Source organism: Dendronephthya gigantea, unplaced genomic scaffold (genome assembly GCF_004324835.1).
Source record: "Dendronephthya gigantea isolate DGI-Jeju-01 unplaced genomic scaffold, DenGig_1.0 000002F, whole genome shotgun sequence".
Taxonomy (NCBI): Eukaryota; Metazoa; Cnidaria; class Anthozoa; order Malacalcyonacea; family Nephtheidae; genus Dendronephthya; species Dendronephthya gigantea.
In genome coordinates this window covers 1,283,636-1,294,702 of record NW_021163012.1, presented here as the reverse complement: position 1 = coordinate 1,294,702, position 11,067 = coordinate 1,283,636, and the positions used below count along the sequence as shown (strand labels likewise).

The following is an 11,067-nucleotide window of genomic DNA, read 5'->3' as shown; positions in this document are numbered from 1 at the left end:
CAGGAAATATATTCTTTTGAAATTTCTTTTGTCTTTAAGTCGGAATATTTGATCTAAGGCTGTTCTCCGTTTCAACGTTATCGTATTTTGCCTATATTTATAACTACCGCCATTCGTATTCTTTCTTTTCAATTTCTTTGGCTTTTATATACCACCATCTTGCCCCCCCTTCGGCCCTTCCCCTCCCGGAGCGACAGCCGTAACCACCTAATTAGATAGAGAAGGACTTCGTATACAACGTTGCTATTCATTGGCTCGTACAATATAAAACGTTTGCAAGTGGCCAATGAACCATCGCGTTTTAAATGTTTTTTTTATCGTTTGTTTTTTTATTTGGGACAGGAAACACGAATAACTGAATAAGTTAGTTCGTCATAGGAACGAAATAATACAATGTTTATATGAAAAATTGCCAAATGACTTCACTACTGTAGGTTTGTTATGTCGTCGTTTATATAGAAAGACGTCTTCAGCTTCACTTGGACAAAAGAACTTGCTCACAGGCTAGTAGTATTATCCTAATATTTAAACTTTAAAACCGTGTTATACTTTAATACATAATGCTGGCCTGTTTACAAAGTGAAAGCACAGAGTTGAGAGTTCGTGGGTCGTAGTGCAAATCAACTCATAATAGTCATTGAATGTTTTAATATCTAGCGTTCTTCTAGTTGCTATGCAGAAAATTATGACTATTTAACAGTGCAATTTATAAAATAGAATAAAATTTTACTTCCTGGTTTGGAATTGGAATAAATTTCAATGTAAGAAAGTAAACTTTATAGCAAGTTTCCATTGTTGTATTAATCTAGTGTTAATTCTATATGTTGAAAGATGGGGCAGTATAGCCTAGTTTGTGTGTGTGCAATATATTATTACAAGCAGGATTTTACTGACTACGTGCCATTCTGGCCGATGGAGATCATATGAATAGGCTCTTTCATTTTAAAACCCTTACGTGAATCTAACCTTCTGATCTGATATTGAAAAGATAAATTTTGCACACAAATTGTGAGTAGAAATGGCATTAACTAGGAAAGGACAGGACATGATAAAATATTAAAATTTATTACTTGACATATGGCTTCAATTATTTTAAGATTTTGTCTGCTTGTGATATGAATTTAACATTTTGTTATGTCATGCCTTAAAGTCACTTACTGTAGGCTCTAAATTTATTTCATTATTCACCTGCTGTGTCAGTTGTGCTTTTTTAAAACCAGAAATTACTTCCTAATCATTGTGCATCTCATATTTTATTGCTTTTTCTGCCCATCATGCCTGTATGAATATCCATTTTTAAACAGGGAGTGTTTGTCTTACAAGTTTATTGTAGAAGGAGCAGGTGCCTAACTGTCACTTAATATTAGGTTAACATAATATGTGATATGAATTTATGTGGTTATCAGAATTGAGAAGAATATGGAAAATTGCTAGCGTTGAGAGTAGTTTTAGTCCTTTGAAATGCAGTACATGAACTAGCCAGTTTACTTACAAGTTCTTGCATTTCTACTTACACTGGTGTCAGCCTGTCAGGGGCATTACAGTAAGTGTATTGATTATGGGAAAACGAAGGCCAGTGTATTTTAGGAGAATAAGAGAAGTGCTAAGGGCAATGCTATGACTAAATCCTATCTGTAAAGTGACTTGAATGTGTAGAGTCTAATATTTTGGTGATTGGGGCATTAATTGGGCTCAGTTTATCTCATGTCAGATGCATTAAATATTTTTATATTTATGCAAAGATGTGCTATAAAGTGGACACATGCACCTCATTCATCTTATGTTGACAGTAAAATATTGGCCTGTTGTATTTGCATATTTATATAAAATTAGCTCTAGGATTGAGGAGATTGTTTAGTGACAACCCTACATGTTTTTTTGTTTTCTTTGTGTGTTTCAGGGAATTTGTTTCCTTAGCCTTACTTACTCTGAATTATTGCAGAGCCAAGACTTTAATTTGAAAAGACAAGTGTCTTCGGCACACACACAAGAAAGCAAGCAGCCAAATAACTGTTTCTGTTTTTGACACAAGTACAGATAAATACCCTGTAATTTCACCCCCTAGCTCTTATAGTTTGTCTCATATGAACAAATCTTCTCTGTATCGGCGCAATCTCCGTTGTGGTATCTCAAATTTGTGATTCTTTTCTCATTACAGGTTGAACATTCCAAAACCAGGATTTCATCATGCCCAGGTACGACACTAGAAAGCGAAATATTTTGTTTCATTATCTCACCTCAATACCTCAACTAGTCTCGGAAACACAATAATATATGTACAAACTGAGGTATGGTCGTTCATTGCAAAATTAATTTGTTAAGTTTTCACACTAGAGACGCATAATGCGTCTGGACGAATAGTGCATCTGTTGTCCGTCTCTATACTGAAGACGAATTACCAAAGAAGACGTATTATGTGTCCAGACGCATTATGCCTCGATCTCTAGTGTGAAAGATTTGGCGCAAGAATATTTGCATGTGCATGCGCGACACTGCGCCGGATAATCATGTTTTAGCAAGTCAGAATTCCGCGTGGCACCTGCCCCTAGGCTCTAGTGTCTAGTATTTGAATACAACAAAGGAGGAGGAATTTTTCCTCAGTGATCGTTGTAGCTCAGGCTTGTGACCCCTTCCTTGTCGGCCTGCCGTTCTCGAGGATTCTCGGATATTCAGCTATCCAGCAGTGCGAGGAATGCAGAAGTACAACTTAGCTCCTTTGTTAAGCAATGGCGAAAAGACGTAAGTTTATGATCATGGCTAAGCTTCATTATCATTTATCAGAGCGACGTTGCATATGTACGCTTAGATTGGACCGGAATTTTCTACAAAAGAAAAGCCTTTAGTTTTAAGCTCGAAGCCTGCTTTTTTTCAGCTAATCTAATCCCAAATCACCGTCTTGATGAACGTTACTAATGTGAAAACCTAACGTTTGTAAAATTAACCGTTTGTTGTTACATTAAATATACACTCGCTAAAAAGCAGTTATAAAAAACGAATTAGGACCCTTCGGAATAATTGTTTATTAAATCTTTGCTTTCAAGACGTTTATTGTTCTAATTTGCTTGAAAAGGTCTGATTCTTGTGATGTTTCTCAAGAATTTCAACTAGAATCCACTAGACAAATTTTACTTGCAACTGTATATCTTCCAGCATTTTAGCAAAGAAATGTGCCATTGTGTATGCAAGGACGAAATTATACGATCTCTTTTGATATTGTCATTAACGACAAGCTGGTGTCGTATGATCGAGAATTATGAAGCTTGTATTATTCCTTTCGCCTTGAAGAAACTCAGGCACATACTAAAAATGTCAGGAACTGTAGGAAGTAATGATAGATAAAACAGTATTGTAGTAAACGAGTCCTAGGCGGATGCATGTGCTTGAATCATTTTAAGCCTCGTTAAGCAAACCGAACACTTATCGAATATTGTTTAAATAGATTAAATTTTTAATGTTTTTTGGGAGAACAAAGGCAGAAGTATATATTTTTAAGACCTAACAGAGAACGTTGCAAAAAGGGCAACATGGTCCTCCTGCAAGATTCGAACTAACACCCGTAGGTATAGGTAGAGGTACTAAAAAACCTTCATTCAATTTATGTTCATACACGAAGAAAGTGCAATATACCCAATTAATGGTGCGAATAATTCACAAGTATCTATATCTCCTAAAGTACCTATATGAATTTTAGCAATCAATTGAAAGTTCTGAGTCGTGTTTTCGCGTGAAAATATCTTCCGACAATGGATGGCGATCGTCTCTTTAAATTCTAAGTTACCTCTTTCTTTAGGACCTAATTCCTTCCATATTACTTCACAACTTCAGAGTCTCGTCAATAACAAAAAGACTATGTAATATTATACAATATTTGCTTGAGGGTTTTGCTAAGCTTAAGACTAATTAATACGTAAATCACATTATATATTTATATATAAATGGTGGTTTAACAGCATTACCTGCATGTTTACTCTGTCAATAATCCATTATGTGAAGTTTAGTAATAATAATACTGCCGCGGGAATGGGCTCTAGTTGGTAGACCTGGCGTTACGGAATTTTAGTGAAAACAAGCCCTAATATTTTAACAAAGAAATATTCAAATACATGCAAGGATACATTCCTTTGCTGATAATTTGGAGTTTAATCATATTGAACTCCAAAATACACGATTTTGGTTAAAATGAACTACTTTCTATATGCATCCTCTCTCTACAGCCAAGGGGTAACACGTTAAAAATTCCGAAATTTTAGAGCAATATACCCTGTGTCTGTATGAAGGATTTTGTGCAACGTCTGTGTCACTATTGATAGCCTTTATGGCGCTATAACTTAATTCGCCGTATTGTAAAGCAAGCACTTGCCGTATTGTAAAAGCTCATGCACGCACTTACACTTAAACTCGCTGAGATCTCAATCACTTCTCAATCACTTCCCACTCGAATAAGAGCTGATTTTTACCGCCAACTCGTGAACCTAATCTAGATCCTAATAAAGAAGAGGTCGTATATTTTGTTAACTCAGCGGTTTTATTTTTTCATTCCTCCATTATAGCGAGTCCCAGAAGAGATGCGTCAGCCCCTGGCAACTCTGGTTGAAACTCTGCCGATGGTACAATCACAAGATGTCGCAGTTTTTCGCGGCATTGTCCGAGGTTATTGCCACGCATCCGTTGATAACCATTGCAATAGCTGTTGTGTTTCTGGGTGTTTTCGTTTCCGGGGTTGCCTTCTTGAAAACTGAGAATAGAACAGAGAAGTTATACGTGCCTCAAAACAGCAAGTCGATTAAGAATTTGAAGAAAGCTGGAGATTACGGATTCTATCGCCCAACAAGACGTGCTGAGATTATAATAGTTCAAAGCGGTGGGAATGTCTTAAAAGAAGCTTGCTTTCGAGATCTACGGAAGCTTCACCGTGTTGTGACAGCAATCCCAGGTTACAAAGAGGTTTGTTTACCACAACTTAAAACTGATCCTTTGGCAAGCATGAGCCATTGCGTGCGAGAGGAGCCCCTTTGGATGTTTGGTAACGCCTCAAATTTCAGCAACATTATACCAACGTTGAACAAATTTTTACCAACAAATAAAGAACTATTTCTGCGAATCTTTGGCAAGGGAAGTTATGACAGCAGCGGGCGAATCACCTCAGCGCAAGCGATGAGGATCGTGTATCATATGAAAGGCGTGGATCTCGACGAGGAAGTCACCAGCGAAACAGCCGATTGGGAGAAAGAATTCCTAAAGAAAATGGAAGATTTTGATGGCACTTTGGAGTGCAAATCCCTGGTGTTCACAGCAGCACGGAGTTTAGACGATGCGATCAATAAAAGCACTGGTTCCGATCTAAAATTCATCACATTGACCTTCGTGTTAATGCTAACCTTTGCGTGTATGATGTTGGGAAAATATCGTAACCCGCTAACAGGACATGGGTTGCTCGCCATGAGCGGGATTACTTGCGTTGGGTTTGGGATTGCGGCCGGGTTTGGTTTGTCCATGCTTTCTCAAATACCTTTTGTAAGCATCGCTGGGATTCTACCTTTCCTCATTGTTGGTGTTGGCATTGATGATATGTTTATAATCGTTGACGAACTGGACCGAGCACATCCCGACCAGAGCATCCCAAAACGTCTTGCCACGGTCATGCGCACTGTTGGGCCAGCTATCACCATGACAACGATGACGGACCTGGTTGCATTCGCCATTGGAACGACGTCTAAATTCAATGCCATAGTCTACTTTTGCACGTATGCCGCGGTAACAATAACCTTGGCGTTTTTATTTCTCGTCACGATTTTTGTCGCTTTTATGTCGTACGATTGTCGCCGTATGAACGCAGGTCGCAGAGATATGGTCCCCTTTCTGAAAGCCCCCCCTCCTCGCGCTGGAGAGCCACGTTGGGATGAACCCCTGCCCCAAACGTCAAATAAAGTAATGGAGCTTTGGGCGAAATTCTTAATGAAAACTCCCACAAAGATATTCATCGTCTTCCTCTCGATGGGGTTGCTTGCTGTTGGTATTTACGGTACGACATTCGTGAACGAGGAATTTGACCGTCGAGATTTAGCTAAAGATGGTTCGATGTTTATCAAGTATTTAGATGCTGATGAAGATTATTTCATGGCTGACATACGCGTGGACCTCATCATAGAGAATGTGAACTATTCTGATCCAAGCATTCAGCGGAAGATGAATGATCTAAGTCAGATCGTGGCGAACAACAAGTTTTACCGTCCCAATGTGACGTCGTGGTTTGCAGAACTGCAGAAATGGTATAATTCACAAAACACCACATTATTAGGTATATATACTATAGATATTCACACTCCATGTTGATGGTGTAACTTGGAACGGTTTCATCTGCCCTGGAAAAGCTCACCCTCACTCCTCATTCGTGGTCGATTTGCGTAGAGAAAAGCACTTGCCGAGCAATTACGTACTTCAGCCCTGGTCAAACGAGAACGAGAGTTCATGAGAGTTGCTAAGGGTTGATGAGGGTTGATGAGAGTTGATAAGGGTTGATGAGAGTTGATGACGGTTGATGAGAGTTGATAAGGGTTGATGAGAGTTTATGAGGGTTGATGAGAGTTGATAAGGGTTGATGAGAGTTGATAAGGCTTGATGAGATTTGATAAGGGTTGATGAGAGTTGCACCTCTCGCCTAGCGTTCAACCGCGAACTCTCATAGCCATACATCATCAACGCTCGTCGACTTGAACTGGTTGAAAATTTGAGTTTCCGTATTTCGTAACATTTCTTATTTTTTTTTATGTTAGGCTCGCTGGAAATGTTCTTGAAAAATCAGTCGCGTTTTAGGAAAGATATCATGTTCTCAGAAGACAACTCGACCATAACCGTCTCAAGACTCTACTGCTTTCTCAAATCAACGTCGAGCTCTGTGGAACTACGTGATGCCATGACAAGCCTGCGTGATGATCTCAAAGATAAATCCACCTTGCCCGTGTTTGCTAATGCCTACGTGTTCATATTTATCGAGCAGTTCATATCGACGCTACCAGAGACCATTTATAATCTGTCCCTCGCTTCTGGCGCCATTTGCGTTGTCACTAGTTTGTTTCTTGTCAATCCTCTTGTGATTCTGCTCGTCTTGTTAGGTTTCGTCTCACTTATATTTGAATTACTCGGTAAGAAATTGTTGTTCTGTTGCCCTGAGGCCTGTTGTACGAGAGCTGGATAGCGCTATCCACTGGGGGCCAGTTGTATAAAAGACTAGTAAACTTTTAACTGTTGTTAAGCACAGAATTGGCCAACCAGAGTCGAGTATTTCTGAGTTAACTAGGATTTAACTATGCAAAATATAGTTAAAGAGTTTTATACAACCGGTCCCGGATAGCGATGTATTCAACCGTTGTAAACATTCATGAAAAGCAGCAATGAGATTAAAGATTTGTACTTTGTAGCTAAACGTTACTGAAGAGAACCCCCAATTTAGGAATACTAAGGTTTAGTCCAGTTTAAACCAATTTCAGAGCGTTCATAAAAACCATTGTCTGGTGCGCTATCGAGATTGTGATAACTGTGGGATAATCGCCATTTCATTAGTGATTATCCTCTTCAATACTCAGTTATCCATAGCCTAATGTCAATAGTACTTCCCTTTAATATTTCAATCCAAACCTTCTTTCATTTGAGATGATCTTGCTAACTGTGATCATTGTGTTTTGTAGGTTTAATGTATATTTGGGGTGTATCTTTGAATTCAATTTCAATGATCAATCTTGTTATGGCGATTGGTTTTGCTGTTGACTACAGTGCTCATGTTGCTCATTATTTTGTCTTCTCTGCTGAGGAAACTCCCGAAGACAAAGCCATTCATGCCTTGAAAAATGCTGGAGCAAGCGTTATTATGGGAGGTATGTTCATTCATACCATTAATATCGTCTGATTGGCTGAGCTGTTACAGATTTCAATCTGATCTCAATCTAATCATCTTCCAGGTTTCAGTACCTTTCTCGGAATGATAGTTACGGCATTTGCCTCATCTGCGGTTTTCAGAATATTCTTTAAAATGTTTTTTGGAATTGTTGTTCTTGGCTTGATTCATGGACTTTGTTTCTTGCCCGTGTGGCTGACGATCTTCTGTCGTCGCCATGTCGTTGTACGACCTGATTCGTGTGTTGATTCAAGCCCTGATGGTCTTCCTGTCACGTAAGTTGTGTATTATAATATATATTGAAGAAATGATATCTTTAAATTATTGGTATTGAAGAATGGAATACCTTTGCAAGTGAAGAAAAGGTTAGAAAATTTCGACCTTGTGATAGAGTATTCCTATTTATAAAAGCAACCTCTTTTCACTTATTCATGAGCGTTTCTTTGCAAATATTTCAGTCATTCTTTTAGAGCGATAAGTATCTCACACTTTAAGGAAAAGCACCAACTTTTTCACTTATTCAAAGCGTTTCTCTGCAAATATTTCAGTCATTCTTTTAGAGCGATAAGTATCTCACACTTTAAGGAAAAACACCAACTTTTCCACTTATTCAAAGCGTTTCTCTGCAAATATTTCAGTCATTCTTTTAGAGCGATAAGTATCTCACACTTTAAGGAAAAACACCAACTTTTTCACTTATTCAAAGCGTTTCTAATAATACTAATTCGTATTCTTTTGCAATTCAGTCAAATCTTGCCAAAGACTTCATGTGTTTTTTATTGAAATATTTGCTTTTGATGCAGGAAGAGTCGTAGTACCATAGATACCCAAGATCATGACATTGTCGTTGAAAATCCGGCCTTGTCGAACGGATTGTCCGATAATGTGAATTCGGATAAACGCAAAAGCCCTACCGGGATGTCGGAAGGACTTCCTGAAGATGTGGATTTAGATGTCATCAAAAATCCTGCTGTATCTGAGGACGTGAATTCAGATGAAGTGAAACAATCATCGGGCTCAGAAGATCTGAAGTCATCTCAGGAGTCGATTAAGAAGAATCTGATTAAAGAGAGAAATTCTGTCACTGGGCACGAATCTGGTGACAATTTTCAGTCTGATTTGAGTCAAGACGCCAAACTCAACTCAACACCACGTGAAACAAAGTTCTGAGTCATCCATTTTTTAGAGTGGCATAGCATTAGATCGAGGCAATATGTAATAGATATTGTAATGTATTTAATATAATATAATATGTAATACAAAGTAAATATTCATGGTGAGGCCGTGAGGGTATAAAATATTTTTTAGTGGGAGCTATTAAAGTGAAAAATAAAATAAACCTAAATAATAATAATGATAATAATGACTCGAGTACTCCAGTATTAATATATAGCTCTTAGTTACGACAAAAAGCAGTACATTTTTTTCCAGATATTTTTATCGTTGCTGAATAATATGACAATTGACAAAGAAAGTACCCAAAACAAACTGGTTTTAAAATGAAAGTTTTACGGTATTTTGTTAGTACAAGGAAAAAACAATGGAGAATATTTATAGTTTGTTTAATTTTGGCAATTACTGGATACTTTCTGTGGTTTTTTAATCAGTGGGAAAGTTATATTCGTTCTAATGAACAATATATGCAAAATATTTCTCTTATTGGAGTTCAAACTTCTGTAAAAACTTTGTCAATAGACAGGCTCCCTACTAGAAGAAACAAAGGTCTTATTGTTGCTTCAGAAAAGCCTCAAGGAACATTAAAACCAAGTTATGGAGAGAGAACTTTAATGTCAAAGACAACAAAATTGCCAAGTCAAAGTCATAACATCAAAAATCTTTTGCTAAGTAAAGTCTCAAATAATGTTCATATATTCTATTATCCCTGGTATGGAAATCCAACAACAGATGGGAAATACTTGCATTGGAATCATCAATATCTCCCGCACTGGAATAGCGAGATTGCAAAACAGTATAAGAAAGGGGTCCACGTCCCCCCTGATGATATCGGATCAGATTTTTACCCAGAGCTTGGGTGTTATAGTTCATCGGACGATAGCACAATAAGGGAACATATGAAGCAAATAAGGACATCAGGTGCTGGGGTAGTAGTTGTATCATGGTATCCAAGGGATAAGGCTGATCAGCAAGGGATACCAGTTGACAAACTTGTTCCAAAGCTTCTGAACATTGCGGATGAGTTCAAGCTGAAAATTACACTGCACATTGAGCCATACAAAGGTCGCAATGAAAAAACGGTCCGAGATGATGCAATCTACATTCATAAGAGATATGCGAAGCATCCAGCATTTTATAAATATCGAACTAGAGAAGGCCGATATTTGCCATTATTGTATATTTATGATTCATACCACACTAAGCCTCATGAATGGGCAAATCTTTTGAAACCAGATGGTAAATATACAATACGAGATACACCTTATGACTGTGTTATGATAGCATTGATGGTAGAGTTCAATCATAAGGATTATATTGATATTGGTGGATTTGATGGTTTCTATACATATTTTGCTGTCAATGGTTTCACATACGGTTCAAGGTTGAGTGCATGGCCAAAGTTGAAATCTTTTGCAGTTCAAACAAACTCAATATTTATCCCAAGTGTAGGACCAGGCTATATCGACACTAGTATTCGTCCCTGGAATGACGCCAATACCAGACAGAGAGAGAATGGGGAATATTACAAGAGGAGCTTCAAGGCTGCATTATCAGTTCAACCACCAATCATTTCTGTGACGTCTTTTAATGAGTGGCATGAAGGGACGCAAATTGAAAAAGCAATTCCCAAGTCAGGAAATGGATTTACTTATAAAGATTATTTACCTAATGGACCTGATTATTACTTGAAGTTGACAAGGATGTTTGTGGGAAAGTTTCAAAAATGGGATACAAAATAAATAAAAGACACCTTCTGTATTATTTAATGTTTGATATGAATTTTATAGAAATAAATTATACTATATACATAAGCCTTTAAAGGCTGGTTACAGTCCGTAATTCTACCTATTGAACAGCTATATTCTCTTAAAATATTTATTACCATTGCAGTTTATTTATTGTATTGAGATAGAAATTCAAAATAACTACATTTTGAGTTCAATTACTTAGAGGGCTAGAAATATGGATTATAACACTAAAATTTAGATAAAAAGCTGGTA

General features: G+C 37.5%; 2 protein-coding genes across 3 annotated transcripts; both read left to right on the top strand.

Moving 5' to 3' along the window:
- The first annotated feature begins 344 nt into the window (after positions 1 to 344).
- LOC114534794 (patched domain-containing protein 3-like) lies at positions 345 to 9,226 on the top strand. Of its 2 annotated transcripts, XM_028556274.1 has the most exons (7): positions 345 to 503; positions 2,159 to 2,195; positions 4,551 to 6,298; positions 6,774 to 7,142; positions 7,686 to 7,871; positions 7,956 to 8,166; positions 8,695 to 9,226. In XM_028556274.1, exons 2-7 carry the CDS (start codon positions 2,188 to 2,190, stop codon positions 9,059 to 9,061), a joined length of 2,889 nt encoding a protein of 962 aa, XP_028412075.1. In that variant the 5' UTR covers positions 345 to 503; positions 2,159 to 2,187; the 3' UTR covers positions 9,062 to 9,226. The 2 variants fall into 2 exon arrangements, with proteins under 2 accessions (XP_028412075.1, XP_028412066.1); XM_028556265.1 differs by lacking the exons at positions 345 to 503; positions 2,159 to 2,195 and adding an exon at positions 2,615 to 2,739.
- A 134-nt stretch (positions 9,227 to 9,360) lies between these two features.
- LOC114534807 (glycoprotein endo-alpha-1,2-mannosidase-like) lies at positions 9,361 to 10,809 on the top strand. The gene has a single exon (XM_028556285.1). The coding sequence runs from the start codon at positions 9,391 to 9,393 to the stop codon at positions 10,804 to 10,806; it is 1,416 nt and encodes a 471-aa protein (XP_028412086.1). The 5' UTR covers positions 9,361 to 9,390; the 3' UTR covers positions 10,807 to 10,809.
- Positions 10,810 to 11,067: the final 258 nt, after the last annotated feature.

Excerpts from the sequence above, each read along its gene's own strand:
- LOC114534794 (XM_028556265.1), top strand. The coding sequence starts at position 2,693 with ATGCAGAAGTACAACTTAGCTCCTTTGTTAAGCAATGGCGAAAAGAC. Across the intron at positions 2,740-4,550 it reads TTAAGCAATGGCGAAAAGAC|CGAGTCCCAGAAGAGATGCG; the intron begins GTAAGTTTATGA and ends CCTCCATTATAG. Across the intron at positions 8,167-8,694 it reads CCTGATGGTCTTCCTGTCAC|GAAGAGTCGTAGTACCATAG; the intron begins GTAAGTTGTGTA and ends CTTTTGATGCAG.
- LOC114534807 (XM_028556285.1), top strand. The coding sequence starts at position 9,391 with ATGAAAGTTTTACGGTATTTTGTTAGTACAAGGAAAAAACAATGGAGA.